The sequence below is a fragment of the Portunus trituberculatus genome, chromosome 9 (genome assembly GCF_017591435.1).
Source record: "Portunus trituberculatus isolate SZX2019 chromosome 9, ASM1759143v1, whole genome shotgun sequence".
Lineage (NCBI taxonomy): Eukaryota > Metazoa > Arthropoda > Malacostraca > Decapoda > Portunidae > Portunus > Portunus trituberculatus.
Window position 1 is genome coordinate 425,001 of NC_059263.1, and position 22,152 is coordinate 447,152.

At 40.5% G+C, this 22,152-nt stretch overlaps 3 protein-coding genes and 1 long non-coding RNA gene across 5 annotated transcripts in view; 1 reads left to right on the forward strand and 3 right to left on the reverse strand.

The window, feature by feature from the left end:
• LOC123501688 overlaps positions 1–2,507 on the reverse strand; it is a 2,830-nt gene extending 323 nt beyond the window's left edge. Inside the window, exons 1-2 of the long non-coding RNA XR_006673702.1 lie at positions 2,336–2,507; positions 1–66 (exon numbers count right to left, since the gene is read on the reverse strand). The exon at positions 1–66 is cut by the window's left edge and continues 63 nt beyond it. This is a non-coding gene — a long non-coding RNA (uncharacterized LOC123501688). The remainder of the gene's footprint in view (positions 67–2,335) is intronic.
• Positions 2,508–2,803: 296 nt separating this feature from the next.
• Positions 2,804–7,006, reverse strand: LOC123501686 (extensin-3-like). Of its 2 annotated transcripts, XR_006673701.1 has the most exons (4): positions 5,962–7,006; positions 4,543–4,663; positions 3,850–4,038; positions 2,804–3,656 (listed from the first exon to the last, which is right to left on the reverse strand). XR_006673701.1 is itself a non-coding variant. In XM_045250674.1 (3 exons), the coding sequence occupies exons 1-3, from the start codon at positions 6,695–6,697 to the stop codon at positions 3,915–3,917; spliced, it is 981 nt and encodes a 326-aa protein (XP_045106609.1). In that variant the 5' UTR covers positions 6,698–7,005; the 3' UTR covers positions 2,804–3,914. The 2 variants fall into 2 exon arrangements, 1 of the variants encoding a protein (XP_045106609.1); XM_045250674.1 differs by having other exon boundaries at positions 2,804–4,038; positions 5,962–7,005.
• Positions 7,007–10,449: 3,443 nt separating this feature from the next.
• Positions 10,450–15,361, reverse strand: LOC123501692 (60S ribosomal protein L23). The gene is made up of 5 exons (XM_045250684.1): positions 15,285–15,361; positions 13,744–13,827; positions 13,108–13,236; positions 12,536–12,649; positions 10,450–10,590 (listed from the first exon to the last, which is right to left on the reverse strand). Exons 1-5 carry the CDS (start codon positions 15,295–15,297, stop codon positions 10,508–10,510), a joined length of 423 nt encoding a protein of 140 aa, XP_045106619.1. The 5' UTR covers positions 15,298–15,361; the 3' UTR covers positions 10,450–10,507.
• A 448-nt stretch (positions 15,362–15,809) lies between these two features.
• On the forward strand, positions 15,810–22,152 carry LOC123501689 (zinc finger protein 845-like). Its single transcript, XM_045250679.1, has 3 exons — positions 15,810–15,902; positions 17,670–18,393; positions 18,999–22,152. The coding sequence occupies exons 2-3, from the start codon at positions 17,683–17,685 to the stop codon at positions 20,790–20,792; spliced, it is 2,505 nt and encodes an 834-aa protein (XP_045106614.1). The 5' UTR covers positions 15,810–15,902; positions 17,670–17,682; the 3' UTR covers positions 20,793–22,152.

The window sequence follows — 22,152 nt, forward strand, 5'->3', positions numbered from 1 at the left end:
CGCCCACGGTCCAGGGACATATCCAGCTCCCAGGCAGAAAGGAGGGATGGACGGATGCTAAACGTTCTGTGAAGGGAAAAAACAGTGCCATAGGTAGAGTAAATATTGAAAGCTATAATGTTTAAGTATAAGATAAATGAATGCTGTATACGTTATGCAAATAAGAAGAATGGAAATTATGCCATTAGGCGGGAGAACGCTACATCTCCCACCGGGCAACTAGCTTTGGCAAGGATTCCAACACAGCCGCCTTAACCAACTACGCCATTTAGCCCCCTTATGCAAATAGGAGAATCAGAAGTGTCCAACTACTGTAATTTAGAGTAAAAGTGAGTTAGAGTCTGGTACATAAGATCCTAAATTAAATAAATAAATGAACAAATAAAAAAAAAACATCCAACTTGCGTTAATTAACAGTATAACTAGTGACGCGTGTTTCTGACTAATAGTTTACTAAATCACTAGTTAGTTTAATGTGCATAATTCAGTCATCGGCTAGCCCTAATCGATATCAAGAACTCAGCCGATGTAAGACGCCTGATTTAAAACTGAAGGAATCTAGGAGTAAGCTAAGAGCCACACACACGACGACAGGCTTTTCTCTCACAAGAGCAAAGAGGTGAAGAGTCGCATTCTTATTGGTGTTTTCTTCAGTGATTGTAAACATTTCTTACTAAACAGTTACTGCAATCATATAAACCCTCTTAAAAACCACCGTCAATGTTGGTAGAGCTTTTTAGAATACTCGAGATATGAGAATGTTTCAGAACACGCCCCATAAAAGGTTTACACTGCCTCAGAACGAACACATGTTGTCTCCTTGAATGTCACGTGTCCTTACTCTAGTCTAGGCCCACACACAAATTTGCTACATACACATGCTAGCTCATTTATTAAGCAAGACAAGGAGAACAGCAGCCACGCTTTGTACACGCGGAGTAGATAGAGTTCAGTGGCATTGATATGAGGCAATGATGGGTGACGCCACGGGTTCAGCCTCATTTCAAAATTCAATGTCATTTGAACGATCGGTCACTGACACTCACTTTATCGAGCGAAAGACTGGGTACGCGGGAGCAAGAGATCGAGACCATTGTAACGCCGTGGTGAACTCGATCTAACAAGAAAATGCAGTAAGGCACTACATTCACCATCTTGTAGCCTAGACATGTCCAGTCCATTCAAACTCTCGGTAACATTACAAGCCCAACACACATAAATCTCATTTCTCCACAAACCACAAAATGAATAAGAAATGAGTAAGATTCTCGTGATAGGTCAGGCCAGACAAGACTGGGCTGAACTAGGCTGAGTGGTTTTTCACTGAATTTTAAGGGTGGTAGCCTAGTCATAACCAGCAAAAAAAAAAAAAAAATAAAATAAATAAATAAAAATAAATAAATAAATAAATAAATAAAAATAAATAAATAAGTGGATAAAAAAAATTGAAGTACCAAGTAGACAGATAAATAGGTAAAGTATATAAATACATAATTACATCAACAAATAAAAAAAAAAAGAAAGCCTGGCAGTCACAGGATTAATATATTTCATTAGTAAAACATGAATTATTTTACTGAGCAGACATTGAACAGCAGGCAATAACACCCATGATCTTCAAAAGCCAGTGAAAGGTGACGAGGAATCCCAGTTGGAGAGAAGTCAAGCTGAAGCGGAAATCTTAGCTTAATCATTGACTACTGCAGCTAAACCATTGCTACATCAAAAATATGAGCATAGCAAAGTCACGCACACAAGCCAGTCATCCGGTCAGTCATTCAGTCACCAAGCCTAGTCACGAGTGCGGCTTTTGACCTCGTTGTCTTCTCGCCGGATATTGAGCTGTCTGCTTTCCTAACTAGGCAATCCCTGTTTATTAATCTTTGTAAAGCGTTTCGTAACAGCAGACCCACCACAGGCACTCCTCTATGCACTGTTGCTGACAATGATACACAAGGTGGCGGTGATAGTGACGTCAACACCGCAAATTAAGTGAAAAACCACAAATCGTAGTAGTGACGAGGTAAATTACAGGTTTATATGTTTTAACCTCTATACATTTGTGGCTGATAATGATACGGTTAGTGGTGATGATACAATGATACCAACACACTAATTAACGACAAAACCACAAACGATATAATTAATGATAGTGCTAATTACGTTTCAACCTCAAAGCATTGTTCTCGGTGAGCGCAAAAGTGATGATACAGACACCAGCACCGCCAATTAATCAACAACCGCAAATTATAACAGTGACATAGTAAATTTACAGTTTGTCTCATAAATAGGCTTAACTACCATTACCATAACCAGCACAAGGATAATTACGTACCTTCTACTCGTGACGAACCCACAGCCTTCCTTCCGCTAATCAGCCATGCACGTCCTGTCCTATGATAATGATGAAGAGTGTCTTTCGGGAAGGTTAAACATCGTGTCTTCCAAGTTTCCGATTCCACTACTATGTTACCTTCCACTTCCAGTCCACACCTCCACCGCTCGTGACTGAGACAGGAATGAGAGGGATTGGGAGGAGCAAGAGGGAGAATAGTAAATAGAAAAATGGGAAGAGATAGGGGTGAGGTTAACAGAGGAAGCTTGGTTTGTGTTACTAGTTCCTCATCCAGCTAACAGATGGGAGTTGTGTAGTCAAAGGAATATTGCTGCAAATCTTAACAAACTTACAAACGAGATCTAATATTTACGTTTTACTTGAAATATGAAAGAAAGAAAAAATCAGAACCAACAATGTGAAGAAAGCGAAAAATCGTAAATCTACACAGGAAATAAAACTACTGGATGCTTGGCTAAATGTTATTCATTGTTAACAAGGATGCAAGGAATAGGCGGAAACGATTCACTATAAATAAATAACAACTCTGCTGCTACTACTGGGTTATAAATAAGCTATCTATGATTCTTACACACACACACACACACACACACACACACACACACACACCGTGGCGTAACAAATAAAACCAAAGAGTAGATAGATAGAAAGCTGCTCAACGTAGAGTTACATAGATAAAAACTAGTTAATTTCCCAGCACTATGATATGGCAGTTCCTTCACTTCACTCACGCACTGCAGTATACATGTATATTCTTGATTAAAACAGACCTACCTATTGCATTATTCATACATCTTGATAATGGCGTTGGTAAATATTTAACTTAATTTCTTTTCCTCCATTATTACAATTCTTTAATCGGCCTACTAGTAATAAAACTGTTCACATTTTTTTCTTATATCCAATATGCCTACATACGTATTTAGTAGTATTTTACAATCCTGCATAGAATCACATGTATTCTTATGAGTGTGATTAATAGAAATTTATAAAGCCTTTGTTGACTTCTATTGTAACAGAGAAATTATTACCAAGGAAAACGGAAATCAGAGAACCTTTAAGGGTAGACTAGACTCAAAATATGCAAGTAAATGGGAGCAAGACGAGATTGAGTGAATGTTTCAAGGGGTGGAATACATGTAATCACTGGATACAGTCAACATTACATCTTCATGTAATGTACAAATAAATACATGAATAACTAAACTAAAATACTAGAAAGGAAGACTCCATTGTGTCTTGAAACGCTTGATTCTCTCACCACTAAGATGATTACTCGCTTCTTCATGGGTCCTCTTAACTAATGATGCAGGACGTTTATCAAACCATCATCAGCATCACCAAAACATCCATGAAAAACAAACGAAACTGGTCAAAATAGTCGATATTATCATATTAGACGTTTGAGAGGAGTTTAAAGTAAGACTAGATGGATATAGAGATACACGCATCATACAGGGACTGCCATGTATAAATATCTTAGTTCCTCTTACGTTCATGTTTTCCCTCCTCTCTGTTTCCTGTGGGTGTTTGGTGGGTGGGGGGGAGGAACTGTAGGCTACACTGAGTTTCCTAGATTGTCGGGGTTGCATTTGTAGGTTGGACAGCAGCGAGGGAAGTCTGCTGTCGTGTCCACCTGAATGACGCATCTGTAGGTGGTGTTGAAGATCTCAGAGTCACACCTGAAGAAGGGAGAGAGAAACAGTGGTGATTATAATGCCATGACCGGCACCATCACCACCACCATCAATAATAATAATAATAATAATAATAATAATAATAATAATAATAATAATAATAATAATAATAATAATAACAATAATAATAATAAAGGTAACTAGGAGGTATGGGAGAAGGGTTAAAGGCTAGTTAGTGAGAATAATGATGTTGATGGTAATGAAGAAGAAGAAGAAGAAGAAGAAGAAGAAGAAGGAGGAGGAGGAAAAAAAGAAGAAAAGAAAAAAGAAAGAAAGAAGAAAATAAAACAAAAAGATGATGATAAAGAAAGAAAGAAGAAAAAAACGAAAGAAAATTAAAAACAAAAAGATGATAAAGAAAGAAAAAACGAAAGAAAAAGAAAAAAACAAAAGAACAATAACTACTACTGCTACAACAACAACAAAAACAACAACATGAAAACTCGCCGCCCGTTCATCCCCATCCTAAGACAGACCAATCCGACTTACGAATCCGTCTCGGTGAAGAACTTTCCCCTGAAATGGATACACTTGCGGCGGCGGCACCCCTTCACAAACCACGTCTGTCCTGCGAAGTAAAAGCCCTCCTTGGTCTGGCAGCCTCCGGGACCTGAAGGGAAGGGAAAGAAATGGAAAATAATAACAGTAAAAATACGAGTAAATAAATAAACAGGTAAATAAATAAATAAATAAATAAATTATAAGGAATAAATCATGAAAATAAGACAATTGAATGGATAAATAGTAAGATAGGTAAAGGAATAATGCTACTTCTACTACTACTACTACTACTACTACTACTACTGATGATGATGATGACGATGATGATGGTAACGATAATACGGAAATGGTAATCGAATCTCAAAGATATACTGTAATGATTTTTAAGAGAGAGAGAGAGAGAGAGAGAGAGAGAGAGAGAGAGAGAGAAGCAGATTATACCTATATGACTGATGACTTGAACGTGTAATCTCTCTCTCTCTCTCTCTCTCTCTCTCTCTCAAGTGGTAATTAGATAAGAATAATATACATAGTCCATTTCAATTCAGCGAGTCACCGATGACAGAAAATGCAATATTATTGATAACAACAACAACAACAACAACAATAATAATAATAATAATAATAATAATAATAATAATGAAAATAATAATAATAATAAAAAGAAGAAGATTAAACATAGAGCGTCATCTTAAAGCACCTAAATCTTACAATAATAGAATAATAAAGAGCCTAGAGAGAGAGAGAGAGAGAGAGAGAGAGAGAGAGAGAGAGAGAGAGAGAGAGAGGAAAATTATAAATCACTCCCTGATAAGTGAAAGGTCAAAAGAGGAGAACACAAAATAGAATGAGGAAAAAACAATTTAGTCATTTTCCTCTTTAGACACATTACTAGAAAATCACCTTTGACATATACAGTAAATAACAAATGAATAACGTGAAAGATATGAATAAACGTCACACACACACACACACACACACACACACCGGAAAGATGCTGTGTGTGTGTGTGTGTGTGTGTGTGTGTGTGTGTGTGTGTGTGTGTGTGTGGTCACGCCTCATGCACATTGTTAGCACCATACGTCACACCTAGAGCTGGGTAGTGGTAGTGGTGGTAGTGGTAGTGGTAGTGGTGATGGTGGTGGTAGCGGAGAGTGATTTAGCTCGAGGGATGAGTGGTTACTTTCACCACACACACACACACACACACACACACACACACACACACACACACACACACACACATTTGGAGAGAGAGAGAGAGAGAGAGAGAGAGAGAGAGAGAGAGAGAGAGAGAGAGAGAGAGAATGGTACTGAAAAAATAACTAGCACTATATATCACTATACTACTACTACTACTACTGCTACTACTATTACTAATACCACTACTACTACTACCACAATTACCTTCATTCTTATGCTCGTGGACTGTGGTAGTGAAAACAGCTCCCTGTGACTTGCGGTGCGGAGGCTGTGGTGGACTACTGTGGTGGGGAGGCTCGCTGTGGTGCGGTGGACTTTGGTGGGGAGGCTTGTGCGGTGGAAAGCTGTGGTGGGACTTCTGTGGTGGTGAACTGTGGTGTGGAGGCTCGTGCTGTGGAGGGCTGTGGTGGGGTTTGTGTGGCGATGGAGGGCTTTGGTGTGGTTTGTGTGGTAGTGGAGGACTGTGGTCGGCTTTATGTGGTGACGGAGCGCTGTGGTGTGGTTTATGTGGTGGTGGGAGGCTGTGGTGTGGTTTATGTGGTGGTGGAGGGCTGTGGTGCAAGGGCTTGCGTGGTGGGGTATTGCTGTGGTGGTGTTTGTGTCGAGATGGTGGAGGACGAGGTGGTCTTGGTCTTGGTCTTGGTCTGAAAATATCCTCCTCTTTGATCCCTGAGAATGAGAGCGGCCCTGGGTGTCCTGAGGGAGGCCCTGAAGGATGCAGTGCCCGGGGAGGAGGGTGACTGTCCTTGTGAGGTGATAAGGTTCTCAGGCTAAAAGATGACCTCGGTCCTTCCTGGTGGATGAAATGGGCGTCTGAGTGGCCCAATGGAGGTCTAGAATCACCTTCCCATGGTCTAAAGTGGTCACTGAATGGTCTTTGACTCCGGACCGCCCACGCCATGACCACCACCACCATCGTCACCACCACGCGCGGCACCATGATGAGACAAACGCGGCGTCCCTTGATAAAATTTGAGTGTCTCGTATCCCCTGCTGACACTCTTGAAAAACAATTGAGTTTTCCGTAATCCTGCACTTCACGTTAACAGGAAGGTGTACTGTGAGAAACTGAGTGAGGCTGCGTAAGGGTTCAGTCCGCGTGGTGAGCTGTACGTGAGTGAGGAGTGAGTTGGTGTTTCTGTGTGGTGAGATTGGGTGGGAATGAGCGCGTGTCTCACTCAACACTGGCATGCCTCCTACTCTACTACACACTACTGCTACTTTCCCTCTTCCTCCTCCTCCTCCTCCTCCTATCTTTGACTCTCCTTTCTTCGTTATGTCTTCACTACTGCTACTTCTTCTACTATTTCCTTTCTCTAGTTCTTATCCTGAAGGCACGTAGATAAGATGCCAGTTTTTTTTTTTTCCTCTCCGTGGTGTTCCCTTAAGTCCTTTTACTTTCTCTCGCCCTCTTTTCTCTCTCTTCTTAGTTCGATGCCCGATAAAGAAAGTATAGAATATATATTTTTAAGTGAATATTGTTTTATTTATTAGTATTACTTTTATTATTCTTTCTGCATTTAGCGAGGGTGTTTATGAAATCTTCCCACATTTTTCCCCACCTTTTTACTAATCGCTCAGTCACGTCCTCCTCTTACTGTCACCTTAGTAGTGTTGCAACGAGAGAGAGAGAGAGAGAGAGAGAGAGAGAGAGAGAGAGAGAGATTTGGCACCTGTCTCTACTCTATACTCTATTATACTTTCTTTACACTCGCTTTCCACTACTACTACTACTACTACTACCACCACCACTAATAATATTTAAGTATTACTAACAAAAGATTAATTTAAAAGAACTTGTACTTTCTTTCGTTCTCTCCTCTACTATTGCTACTACCACTACCACCACTATTACTACTACTAACGTAACTATTACAACTAACATTACTGGCGCGATAATAGACGGAATATGACATCACAAAAGTGAAAACTGCACCTCTCTCTCTCTCTGTTGTGAAATGCATGCAGACTTTAAAAAATCGAAATGTAGGTTATATTGCAATAGTTACTTGGGAGAATAATCATCGCTTCATCCACTCCCTCTATCTTTTTTTGCTATTCACTGTACATTCCTACTTACGGTTATCAACTCAAATGCCATCTTGGAATTCGTGTTCTCATGCAGACACTCCGGTAAATTCTCTTGACTCTCTAACAATCTGTAGAGGTTATTATGGTTCTTGAAAGGTGTTTTAGTGGTGGGCTGACAAAGATTCTGTAGCGTCATCACTCGCAAAAATAACCATAAGAGCTTGACTACGCGTAATCATCTTTGGCCTTGAAAAAATGCTCTTGAGTGGTTAAGTATTTCAGAATATGCGTAATGTATGTTGTGTATATGACTTATTATATGCTGGGTGTGCTTTATATTCTCTGTTCCGTGCATTACTGGGCAGCGAGAGAGGCAAGGAAGAGGCGGTGAAGGTTGAAAGAGTAAATGAAACTTTCTCCAGCAAGCGAGAGTGAGAGAGGCAGTGATGCGACGGGTGGACATCTGCTGCACCACCAGTCCACCACCCCCACTCAAGTATTGCCTCCTGACTCCACCGATTCTTGCACATGACTGCGTGATTATATGCCAGTCTGCAGTAATCACTATAAATGATTCTGCATGTCAGTCCACCTATTTTGAAATGTATATACTCTCTTAACACTTTCCAGATGATACATAAATTAATAGCAAGGTTTCTAATAGTACTATTTCTCGACGCTGATACCGAGTTTTATCCATCACTAGAATAATGAAAGTGACCTTGAAAACACCAGTAACTTTCACTACAGCGGGTTAAAAAGTAAAGAAATGTTTGAGAATGTAATGTCACTTTTCCTTTAAGATAATGAACATTGTATCGAAGTGAGGTAACAATGTTCATGTTAAGTGTATAAGGTTGTCTTGAGCAGTGGCCACGGCTGTGACTATTTGGAAACGTGATTCACCTGATTATCGTGTTTATCTGAACGTGCTGCCTGTTTAATTTTTCACTTAAGCAAAATCGTGATGTAGTGTGTAATGACTTTCAGAAACACATAAAAGTATAGGGAAAGTTGCGAGAAGCCAATATCGCACCCAAGTTTCTGTATTAATGCTCACAAACCTTTCGATTCTACTTTTGAGATTCATGTTCATTCTGCACTGACCGTCTAATTACCAGTCCATTCCAGCCATATACCACTGCTTAACAACCAATTTCACCTTATCTCCTTAAAAATCCAATCTTACTTACATATTCCTTCTTGCCCTATATAATTTAAATACCAAAGTTAGTTTTTTAGTGCGACTGAAACAAAGTGAACATCATAAGACATTACTAAAAGACGACATAGTACAGTAAGTTAGTTAGCTGTGATGGCAATAGAAAGGCTAGATAGGAGGCTGAAACAGATGGAGTGCTTAAAGTTCTGGGATGACAATAAAAAGGCAAGATAGGGGCAGAAGTAGATGGAATAGTTAGAAGTAGTCAGCTGAGATAACAAGAGAAGGCAAGATAGGAGGCAGAAGTAGACAGAGGAAAAGTAATCAGCTTGGATGACATAATAAGAAGGCAAGAGATGGAGAGGGTGGATAAAAGGGGCATCACACTGGCCTATGATACGCGTAACGAAGAACATCCGCCAGTTAGCTGGAACTTGCCCAAGATTTGCGTAACAAAGTTGGGATGACTTTATATCCATTCCTGTTCATCGTATGCTATCCCAATTGAAAAAATAATAAATGAAACGTAATAAAACTTATTATATCAACTCAAAAAACATAAACAAATAAATATATATATTCAATATATATATATATATATATATATATATATATATATATATATATATATATATATATATATATATATATATATATATATATATATATATATGTATATATATATATATATATATATATATATATATATATATATATATATATATATATATATATATATATATATATATATATATATATATATATATATATATATATATATATATATATATATATATATATATAAATAGATAGATAGCAAAGGTCATGCTTCCCTGCCTACACCTGACTGACCTGTACTCACGACTGAGCGAAGTAGTGCAGAAACGCAGAGTTACTGCTGGTGGAGCCTGGCTAATTAAATGTCTTTGAGATCAGAGACAATAATTTAAAAAAATATACAAGAGGAAGATATTTGAAGATAACTAAATAGCTCCAAGACTTCCCAGCACTGCATAATGTTACTACAAATAATTTCGAATAGACAGTATATCGGTAACTATATAATACAAGTAAGATTTTGATTAATCTTGGTCTCCGTTGCTGGGCCGTTTACCTAGCACAGCAAGATCGCAGACACTTGTGTGATAGATAACGTTAATCCATGTTTTCACACCAAGAACCATGGCCGCGTTCCACATATCAGAGTGGTTTGATAACCCCGTAAGAGGTCATACTGAGTTAACCTGAACAGATACAAGTTGAGTGGGCAGATAATTAGAAATATATGAGTTAAGAAATGAACCTAAGGTGGCATAAAAGAAGAATGGTCAGATGGGCAAGAGAATTCGGTGACAAGGAAAAAAGTCCTGCAGTAGAATCAGACTAAAAATTGACGATAAGGAAGAGCAGGAAGAGGAAAAGGTGATAGTGGAAGATGGGGAAAAATAACCATTGTTTACAACTAATTCCTTCCTACCTTACTTTCTCTTCACTAATAACTAGCAGCCACAAGGAGATAAGAAACAACAGAGAACTTTTTTTTTTTTATTCTTCTACTTAGGCGATGGATCCAGCATTGGAGGCGATCCTGGGCCAGAGATCAGCACACTCCTTGGCCACGGGTCCTGTAATGGCCGACCCTGTGTAGCGGAGGAGACAAAACAATTAGCACCAGGAAATGCAAAATTAATCTTATTTGCACTGCCAACCATGAGGACTAAGGGCTATAAAAAAATAATAAAAAATAAATAATAATAATAATAAATAAATAAGTAAATAAATTAGCCCTGGCACCTTGAAAAGCCCTGCCCTAAAGTGTGAGATACCACAAAGTTACTGACTCTGCTTGTGTGCATGTATGGTGCCTTCTATAACCTTCCATTCATGCTGAGGATGTTGCAAGTGGATGGAATGGCAATAAATAAAAATAAATGAAAAATACATGCCTAACCTCTTCTTACAACTGTCAACCTCAATGCTGCTCAACACTACAGGTACAACTTATAACAGGACAGCAGGATGTTAAATTAATTGAAGAGGGAATACTGCTCTGGCTCTTTAGTTTAAGCCTGTGACATAAAGCAATTAATTAACAGCACCTGAAGCAATGTATTTAAATCTTTATAAGCATCTGAGCAGGATTAAAAGGAAGATTTTGCAAATCAATCCAGTTTAAGGATTAGACGTGGCTGTAAAACAAGTAAAACATGTCTCAAAGTGATAAGTAATAGGGAGTTTACAGAACTATAGTAAAACTAAATTGTACTGACCCGTAGGGCTAGGCCTATAATCCGTTCGACACTGCCATATCTCTCATGACTTCAAGGAAAACGGAATAACTGTTCTTTATTAATTTTAATACATGACTTTGCTTAAAAAAACTATAAGTGATGGACAAGACATGAAGATGCCATAGGTAAATCAAATGTAGTAAAGGTGCTGGTTATAAAAGTGAAAATGAGACTGATAATTTACCAAATATTTACTATTATGTCCTCTCAAGATACCCAGTGTAATATAATGAGCGGGGAAAAGAAACGGTGATAAGGTTGTGATGCTGTGGTGTATATCTTGTTTGCACTGGGACAAATCTTCTTTACTGTGCCTTCAGATATATCAGCTGCACCTGCTGTCCTCTTCCTCACTTGATTTATTGGTAAAAGTGGTCCTTGCAAGCTTTATCTATTAATTCTGTAGGCAAACTTCTTGGTTTGACTGTACAACACACACAGACGAGGAAGTGTCAGTGTGTCCTTCCATAGTGGCGACCAAATACAAAGTGAGTCGATTTGCACTTGCGTGGTGACCTTACTCCTCCCACCTTCCCCCTTCTCGGGTCGAGTGGCAACGTCGCCCATCCTCATATACCACATTGTCATACATGTCCATGAAATACCTTTGTTTAACTTGGTATATAACACTTATTTGTATCACCTGCTATTTAATGAAATAGTAAGAATATTCTTAGAATGCCGTTTGTTGATAATACTGTGATTAAAGAACCATGAGTAGTATAGGTTGAATGTTTTGGTTGGAAATCTGGCAGAATGGCAAACAACACCCTATTGGTCAGTACAATTTAGTTTTACTATAGTGGTTGTCACCAGGTGGCAGCACAAGACATGCCCCTTCTCTCACATAGGGGCAATATGAAATATACCCAGTGTCATTCTATAAACATAAAAAAGCAATAAGTTAATGATATATATTTTCTACATAATTCCTTCTAAGTAGTAGTTAAGGCAAAATCCAACTCTATTGATGGACAAATGTATACAAGTGAACTGGCACTGAGATTTATTTGGTCACCTACAGATTTCTGAAAGAGCACACCCTTGCTCGGAAGCATATTATTCTAGACAACAGTAATCAAGAGAGAGAGAGAGAGAGAGAGAGAGAGAGAGAGAGAGAGAGAGAGAGAGAGAGAGAGAGAGAGAGAGAGAGAGAGAGAGAGAGAGAGAGAGAGAGAGAGAGAGAGAGAGAGAGAGATAAACCAGAGCGCATGCACGCACGCACAAAAAATAAAATAATAAAAAATAAATAAATAAAATAAAACATCCCTATACACCTGCCCTGCTTCCTCACCTTTCATCTCGCCCTTGTTGTTTACGATGACTCCCGCGTTGTCCTCGAAGTAGATGAAGACGCCGTCCTTCCTGCGGTACGGCTTCCTCTGGCGCACGACCACGGCAGGGTGCACTGAGGGGAGGGAATGCAGTGAGGTGAGACTACACTATACTGGGATGAGGCAAGATGGCTGATGGAGATGAAGGGAATTAGATGAGGTGAAAGATGACAGAGAGACAGTGAGGGGTGATTACAAGACTGATAGATGGAAGGAAGGAATGAGATGAGGTGAACGATGGCTGAAAGAGGGAGGGACAAGGTGAGACTTGTGATGAGGTGAAAGATGGCTGAAAGAGGGAGAAACAACGAGATGAGACTTGTGATGAGGTGAAAGATGGAGAAACAATGAGGTGAGACTTGTGATGAGGTGAAAGATGTCTGAAAGAGGGAGAGGCAATGAGGTGAGACGTGTGTTGGGATGTGAGATGACTGACAGAGAGAGAGAGAGAGAGAGAGAGAGAGAGAGAGAGAGAGAGAGAGAGAGAGAGAGAGAGAGAGAGAGAGAGAGAGAGAGAGAGAGAGAGACATACCCTTCTTCCTCAGTTCAGGCTTTCCCTTCTTGACAGTCGCGGCCACAATGTCTCCCACAGCGGCGGCCGGCAGACGGTTAAGGCGGCCCTTAATGCCCTGCACTGCGATGATGTACAGGTTCTTGGCCCCTGCAAAACACACACACTCCATCAAGAAAGGCACAACATCAGCACCACCACCTCTACTTGCTTACTCCTGACAATATTACATATGTTAATTTGAGAAAGACAAGGGTTTATCTATTTTTACTTAATTCGTACAAGGGTGAATTTAGAAGGATGGCTATTTTACTATGACCGGCGGTACACTTCTAATACAATTAGGTCTACTCGCCCAGTTTATCACCACTAACTCAATGAGATAAACTTTGAATATTGATAACACAAAGACATAAGAAATAATAATAATAAAAAGACAGATGAAAGTTAGAACCATTTTCCAATACAACTCAGCAAAAATAAAACAAAATCAGAACCACTTTAAAGTGCAATTCAGTCCACTCAATAACTAAATAACGATTACACTTTGAAAACTTATACCCATAAAATACAGTTCTGTCTACTCAATAACTAAATAACAGATAAACTTTGAAAACTTAGTACCCTCTCCCTCCCACCACCACCACCACCACTCACCCGTGTTGTCAGCGCAGCTCATGACGGCTCCCACCGGCAAGCCGAGGGAGATTCTAAACTTCCCTCCTGACGAGGCTCCACGTCCTGCAAGGGAAGGCACCGCCACACTCAGAGAACGCACACAACAAACCACCACAGTGAAATATTACAGAAAGACAAAATTTACCCTGATCTCACCAAGTATTTCTATGATGCTTTGAATTCATGACATCCAAAGCAAGGATTGGCAGAGATTAATGATGTGAATTGTTATCATTTCTTTTTATGTAAGAGGAAAAACTGGCCAAGGACAACTAAATTGATTAGACAAAAAGACCCAAGCAGGTCTGAGAGTTAGCCAAAGGAATGAGATAAGTGTCTTGAAACCTCCCTCTTAAATGAGTTTGGCTCATAGGAAGATGGAAATACAGACGCAGACAGGGAGTTCCAAAGTTGATTAGAGCACAAAAAATAAATAAACTACTTCTTGGATGGAAAGGATGATGTTATAATGTTATTTCAATGCTAATCTCTATAAAGCATAATTTCTCCTCCAAACACTAGTAACAGCTTAATATTGTGGCATAATGTACAAACAGAGCATGCAAATTCACGCCTAAACGTTTAACTTACAAGATTAATCAAGTAGCAATCTGAACAAATGTAAATATAATAAATAAAGCTGTATTATATGATAGTCAATAAAATGTTAATATAGATCATAGTTTACGCTGAAATCTGTCAATATATGAATTAAATGCACTCATAACAAAACTGACTATACACGCCCGATACGGTTCACCCCAAAACTCGGACTCACCCAAAAATATGAAGACTTTGACTACATACACCTGACACGGTTCACCCAAACCTCGGATCACTGCCTTATCATTCCGGTCCGAGTTGTGCTACCTCGTCCCACACGTGTCGCAACCTGATTAATAACATGCCCAAATACCTCACAGCCTCTATTACTAATGTCCTAAGCACCTGAAGGTCAAATATACTAAAGAATGATGTTATAAGCTATTCGTCTAACCTTCACAAACCTAACCTAACCTAACGTAACTGAACACTGCTCTAGGCCGCACAACACCCACCACATGACACCACCTCATCATAAACGACTAATTGATCACCTATACAGAAAAAAAGACCTCCAAAATATATCAAAAACAGCTGAAATATCACAAAATGTCTATAACAGTATGAAGCAATAATATTTCAAGTCCTGCCGCTTTGTTTATACTTGCTCAAAATAGTTAATAGATCTCACAGAACATACACCACAATTCAGACACACAGGCACCGCAACAAACCTTAATCAGAAGAATTAAAACCACAACACACGGCCCCGTCTTTCTATACACTAGCAGATCAGCCCGGGTGCAATGTTATGGCTCAATATATCCTCACTTATCACCCTATTCACACCACTCACAGCCTCTACACACGTCACTACATCTTTTTGGGGTCCTAAGGTATGGTCTGGGCAGTGCGGGGATGTTTGGGGCCTCAGATGGAAAGGATGAAGGACGGTAAATTTAGGATGTGTTGCTCACCTCTCTTCGACATGGTGGCGGTGTGATGAAGGAGTGACGTCACGCAGCCTGCCCGAGACTCGCCTTGTGTTGATGCGCTTATACGGGGTTACAAAGGTTGTTTTTGTGCTTTTGCTGAAGTATATTTAATATTTTTTATATATTGGTATTTTTTTGTATTTTTCAGCATGTTACAAGATACAGTTTTGCTGGTTTACATATGGATAAAATATAAGAGGATAAGGGGTGGGCGGTATCTTGCTTCCCGCGTCCGTCTTTCATCGCCAGAACCTTACGGGGCTACAAATAGTATAATCTCAACACAAGTCACTTCATGTAGTTTGTTATATAAAAAAGTATTCCTTATAAATTTATGTAAAATTAAATTATATATTTGTTTTACTTTAAATAGGGAGAAAATAAATCTAAAACCCCTTATGTCCATGTCAACTTCTGATTGAAATGTACACCTATTCTTTGCGCCCTGCTAACAATAAATAGTGCATAAAATTAGCTATTGAAAAAGACTATCAGATAACCTAAATAGTTACCAGGAGAGACGAGAGAAGAGTAATTAAATGAGAGGTGTTGAATCTACGTTCAGTCCCCGCCATTTTAGTGCCTTGTTTACTGCGTTGGGTGAGGCTCTGCACTGCATTTACCTTATTACCAGCCCTAACACACTCCCCTGACCCTGACCCTTGTACTAACCTTACCCTTAGGCACCATAGCACGGGTTGACACTAAGCAGGTGGGGCGAGAAGAGGCATTAGAGGCAATAAATGCACACTCTACGTAGGTCACACAGCTGTTTCTGATCTAGGGAGGAATTGAAAAAGATCCGTGGATTTATTGAAGCTCCGGGCTATTATTTTATCCGTCAGGGCGTGTGTTAGGGGTTGTTGAGGGTCAGGGTTATGATTAAAGGGATGTTGTGGGCTAGGGGTGGCTGGGGGTGGAGCGTGTTGGCCCATATATATTTGTTTTGTGGTAGTTTGTCTTTGTTTAGTTTTGGTGGTGGTTTGTTATGGTTTTATCTTCCCGCTACTACACACATTTGTCCCTTGGAAGAGCCGTTGTTTGACTTTATTCTCGTGGGGAGGCCTCGTTTTTTTTATTCCTGCAGGGTCTGAATACCTAAATGCCCTTCTGTTTCCTCTCGTTTCCTGCCCCGCGTCTCCAAATCAGGCATTTTTTTCTGCGTTAGGAAGGCAGGCTAGGGACAGCCACAGCAGTGATGGTGTGAGGGAAGGTACAATGTTATCTCAGCCTTTCATGTTTACGTTTACTTGTCTCATTTATTAAGAATTTGGGACGATTAGGCCATATTTTTTTCAGCTGTGAACCTGTTTGGCCGTCACAACTTAAGGCTGAAGGGACACAGAAATACGGTGGATTCAAGGCTGTGTGGGGTGTGATGCATTTTTTTTTTTCTATGTTTGCAGTTATGATGTCTCTTCCTAGGAACTCCACGGGAAAGAACCATTGTTAAGGGGCTTTAAGGAGCTGGGACAGTAATTATGAGTAAAATATTGGGTCACAAACCTTAACCTAACCTAACCCATCAAACAATGCCTAAGTTAACAGGTCAAATGCTAATAGTTAGCTTATCAGAATTAAGTTAACTAGGATTCAGAAACCTAAGAAATTATACAAATGATCAGATATAGTAAATTTACTCCACAAAAAAAAAAAAAATAAATAAATAAATAAAATAAAATAGATAAATAAATAGATAGAATGCATAGCTGAACTTTCTTATATTAGTATTAAGTGTTCGTCCCTTTGTATATGTCTTGTGACTATTATTCTACTCATACCAGCCTCAACATGGCTTTTCTTATCCTTCTTGTCATATAGAACTTCTCATTTTCACTGATTTAAACTGATATATATATATATATATATATATATATATATATATATATATATATATATATATATATATATATATATATATATATATATATATATATATATATATATATATATATATATATATATATATATATATATATATATATATATATATATATATATATATATATATATATATATATATATATATATATATATATATATATATATATATATATATATATATATATATATATATATATATATATATATATATATATATATATCCACTGAGGCATGGCTAGTATTTTTGCTGCCCTTCCCTGAAGTTATAAATTGAAAATTAAATAAGGAAAAGTAACTTGCAGATTAATTCAAAACAGGTTGAAAACTAACAGTAAAAAATATTTATGTCTGGAATTGAGAGACTGGTGAAAAAGTAAAAATTTATCGCACAATGTAGTTCAGTCCACTCCAAGTGTGTGTATTGGTGTGGGGATCAATGCTATAGAGTACAGCCTTGAGACAAGTTTCTTTGTTGTGTTGCAGGTGGGAGGAGGAGATGGCGCCACGAGGCAAGAAAAAGGGAGGCAGCTCCCCACGCAAACAACTCAACATCCAACAGTTCATGTCCCCAAAGATCAAGAGTGAGAGCCCAAGGAAGCGCAAGGCCAAGGAAGAAGCGGATGATTTGGAGGTGGTGGAGGAGGTGGTGACGGCAGAAAACACACAGAAATCATCACCAGTCAGAAGCCCCAGGAAGAAAGCTCGTAGGGTTGCCGAGGGTGCCAACAACAACAACAACAACAATAACAATGAAAAGGAGGCAGAAGCAGCTACAAATAACAATAACAACAACAACAATGAGAAACCACCCATGCCAGAGAAGAAGAAGAGTGGCCGGGGACGCGCTAACACCTCCGCCATGCCAATGAGGCAGACAAGAGGTGCACGGGCCCTGGCAGCGAAGGAGGAAAAAGAGGACACCATGCCACTGGAAGAGGAGGAGGATGTGAAGGATTTTGAAGCAGAGAAGGAGATTGAGGGTGAGGAAGAAACACCACCAGTCACTCAGGTGTCCGGTGATGAGGAGCATGAGGAAGAGGAGGAGGAGGAGGAGGAGGATGAAGACCAGAGCACAGTTGGGATGATAGGACCTGACCCAGTCCATGTGGACTCCCCAGGCGAGGACAGCCGTGATGGGACTGACTTCACCCCGCCATACACACCAATTGGCACAAGGATCCTGCACACCACCCCTCCACAGCCCAAGGTGTGTTGTGCTGGGAAGGACGGGAAGTCAAAGGTGTTGTGTGTGTGTGTGTGTGTGTGTGTGTGTGTGTGTGTGTGTTTGTTTGTTTGTTTGTTTGTTTGTTTGTTTGTTATTCACCACTGTTGCCTGCTGGTCACCTACGGAAAGAGCTCAGAGCTCATACTGACCAATCTTGAGGTAGGACTGAGACCACACCACATGCTACACACCAGGACAGAGAGGCCACAAGCCCTCAAATTACATCCTGTACCAATTTACTGCTAGGTGAACAGGGGCTACACATATCAAGAGTGTGTGTGTGTGTGTGTGTGGAGTGATTTTGTTCTGTTATGTTGTTTGATCAGAATCATAAATAAAAGTGCTTCTGTCAGGGAAGACATGAGTAGAATTTGGGATTCTGTTATGATAGAAGGACTTTGAGAAAAAGCTGAAGGGATGGTTCATAAGAGATAGACTGGATCAGAGTTAAGGGTGTGAGTGAATGTGATGAGGAATGTACATGATGGAGATTTTATGAATTGAATATGGGCATGAATGGGACTACAGGAAGACTAGGGAATAAGATGAACTCTTGTTAATGCTCACCCAGACTCTCCTCATTTCAGGAAGAGAAGAACAAGTTCAAATGCAAGGAGTGCGACCAGTGGTTCCCCAACCGCTACTTCCAGAGGAAACACACACTGATGGAGCACGAGAACCAGCTGTACGAGTGTCGGGTGTGCAACTTCAACTCGGTGAACCCAGAGAAGCTGAAGAGTCACATCATCAAGCAACACGTCATCAAGAAGGAGCGCAGTGAGCCGGTGTCCCTGGATGAGCTCAAGGTGGACCTGGACGAGCTGATCACCAAGCACACGCCCCGCAAGGTGATGATGGAGGACGGTGTGGCGCTGGGCAGAGATGCCAGCAACAAGATGCGCTACATCTGTGCCATGTGTGACCGCATCTATACCAGCAAGTACTCCTTGGAGCGCCACGTCCGCTGCCACACTGGAGAGAAGCCATACGTGTGTGACGTGTGCAACTTCTCCACCAGCTACCGTGAACATATGATGCGTCACATGACCAGTGTCCACCTCATTGTGCATTCAGACGAACCCAGGCAGAAGTACATCCCCAAGAACCGCAGGAGGACTGAGGAGAAGAACGTGTCCACTGAGGAGGACCCCCTCAATCTGGATGACACAGAGAAGGAAGATGAAGAGAAGGATTCTGAAACTGGCGAAAATGTCGAGCCTGCTGAGAGTGCTGAGCCTGCTGAGCCTGCTGAGCCTGCCGAGCCTGCCGAGCCTGCTGAGCCTGCTGAGCCTGCTGAGCCTGCTGAGCCTGCTGAGCCTGCCGTGAGTGCTGAGCCTGCCAGGACCACCGAGACTTCTGAGAATTCTGACATGGTGCCCCCTGCCCCAGCCAAGAAGCGGAGGAACATTTTGCGCAAGCGGTTTGAGTGTGCCGCATGTGGTCTGAAGGCTACCCACAAGACAGATCTGGTGAACCACATCAAGGAGAAGCATCCTAATGCCCACATTGAGTCCCTGGACAACGGCGATGGCTCCAAGGTGCACCTCATCGTCACCATGTCTAAGAAGCCAACGCCGTCCCGCCGCATGGTCATCACCTGCCCAGACTGCTCCAAGGTGTTCCACGACACCTGGAAGTACAAGGTGCACATGCGTTCCCACACGGGCGTCAAGCCTTTTGGGTGCAACATGTGTTCCTTCTTTGCCACCAGCAAAATGACGGTACGTGATCACATCCACCGCAAGCACAAGGGTGCTGATAACCCCCGCATCCTCCTCCGCACTGTGGGGATCGATGGCACAGTGAGCCACGTGGAGCTCAACATGCCAGAGCGAGAGTTCAAGTGTGACCGCTGCGGGGAGGTGTTTGAAGACAACTATCACATGAAACACCACAAGAAGAAAGCACACTCAGACGTGGCACCATTCTCGTGCAAGGAGTGCAACCACAGGGAATGGGCACGTGCCAACATCATCATCCACTGCCTCCAGGCCCACAAGGACAAGAGTATCGATACCATGATTCTGCGCAACGAGAAGCCATTCAATGTGGGGCCGCTCAAACTACCCAAGTGCCAGCAGTGCGACAAGGTATTCCCCTACCAGTCCCAGCTGTATATCCACATGAAGCAGCACACAGGTGAACGCAACTACTTCTGTGACATCTGCAGCTACCGCACCAACTCCAAGGTGGCTCTGGAGAAGCACATCCTCAGACACCTGGAGGGGGAGAACAAGAAGACTCCCCCTCCCACCACTCGCAAAAAGGCCCTCAAAAAGAAAGCCTCCAAAGAAGATGATGTGATCAATTTTGTGGACATCAACAACTTGCAGGAAGATCCAGACAACGCTTCACCAGAGAAAGACAGTGGGAAAAAGTAACTGTGGAGAGCCAACGTGATGAGTTGTGTGGAATCTTCTCTCGCTGAACCCAAGTGCCTTCCCAAGGGACCAGCCTGCTAGTGTACCGTCTCATTGCTGCAACCTATGGACTACATTAGCAAGTAGTATCCTAAGTACAGTAACTTTGCCTGTAGACTTTGGTGCTTACTAAGTACATTTGTATTGTTATGATCTGGCCGGCCAGTGTGTGCCGTATAGTGATTTGTCCAAATGGTCCTCTTTGTTTTATTGTTATTGGTACTGGGAGCTTTTATGAATGTTTGTTGAATTTTTCAATGTTAATTTGGTATTTCAAGTTCCTATTGAACAATCTTCAGCAAGAATCAAATCAGACCAGACAAATTGCTATATTAAGTTTACATACAGTATTTTAGTTTGTGTTCCACCACATGTCTTGCATTTTAGATGGACAATTTCACCACAATTGACAAGTTTATATTTACAATTCTGATTCCAAACTATATCTTGGTCATTAGTTTGAGACCAATATCCAGAAAGAACATGTCTAATTTACAGAGGAGAAAAATAGTTCTGTCAGGTGATCATGTAGGAGCTTCAGTTGTGTTCTTCATGAATTGTTGATATTCTTGTTTTTATCACCTTAGCTTGTAAGGTTTCACAGTTCTATTCTACTAAGTTAAAGATTTTCAAGTGTGATTGAAGGTACATTTTAAGCCAATAACCTTAGGTCTTCCTTGAATGCCAAAATGTGCTGTCCCTGGCAGGGAGGCAGCATCACCCACCGCCAGCAACGGTGCCTTCCTTCATGTGCCTTTTGATGCCTCATGTGTATCAAAACTTTTTTATATAAAATAAAATATATTTTTCATAAAGGAAGATTAAATTTTGCAGATGTGAACTTAGACAAAACTCACAGTGAATCCTGTGCAAGTTGTGAGAACTAACTTCCTTTGAGAACAGGTTCTTCCAAGTATTCAGTTGAATGAATGACAGTTGTGGCATGCATATGTATGGTATACTTAGTGTAAGGATCAGAATGTGAAAGAAGTTTGATTGAAAATAGCTGTATTGAGAGAAGTTAAGGGAAAGGTATTTGGGTACAATATTAGCTAATGTTAAAAAATGGGATGTTTTAATGAATGAAAGTAACTTAAGACATTTTGTGATTTTATGAGATGCAGCATTAATGTGTAATGTGATAATTCCCACATCCAGTGAAGACTTCCATACATTGTGTGCTGCGTGGTGTGGGCTAGAGGAGCTCAGCCTGGCACCTGGCAGGTCATGCTGGGATTGCTAAACAAATATTTTTATTAAGGATCTAGTTTAAGAATTTATAGTGTATCTTTAATATTTTGAAATAAACATTTCAATACTA

Excerpts from the sequence above, each read along its gene's own strand:
- LOC123501689 (XM_045250679.1), top strand. The coding sequence starts at position 17,683 with ATGGCGCCACGAGGCAAGAAAAAGGGAGGCAGCTCCCCACGCAAACAA. Across the intron at positions 18,394-18,998 it reads CCACCCCTCCACAGCCCAAG|GAAGAGAAGAACAAGTTCAA; the intron begins GTGTGTTGTGCT and ends TCCTCATTTCAG.
- LOC123501686 (XM_045250674.1), bottom strand. The coding sequence starts at position 6,697 with ATGGTGCCGCGCGTGGTGGTGACGATGGTGGTGGTGGTCATGGCGTGG. Across the intron at positions 4,664-5,961 it reads CCACGAGCATAAGAATGAAG|GTCCCGGAGGCTGCCAGACC; the intron begins GTAATTGTGGTA and ends CCTTCCCTTCAG. Across the intron at positions 4,039-4,542 it reads TTCTTCACCGAGACGGATTC|GTGTGACTCTGAGATCTTCA; the intron begins GTAAGTCGGATT and ends TCCCTTCTTCAG.
- LOC123501692 (XM_045250684.1), bottom strand. Across the intron at positions 13,237-13,743 it reads GAGCTGCGCTGACAACACGG|GGGCCAAGAACCTGTACATC; the intron begins GTGAGTGGTGGT and ends TGTGTTTTGCAG. Across the intron at positions 12,650-13,107 it reads GCCTGAACTGAGGAAGAAGG|TGCACCCTGCCGTGGTCGTG; the intron begins GTATGTCTCTCT and ends CCCTCCCCTCAG.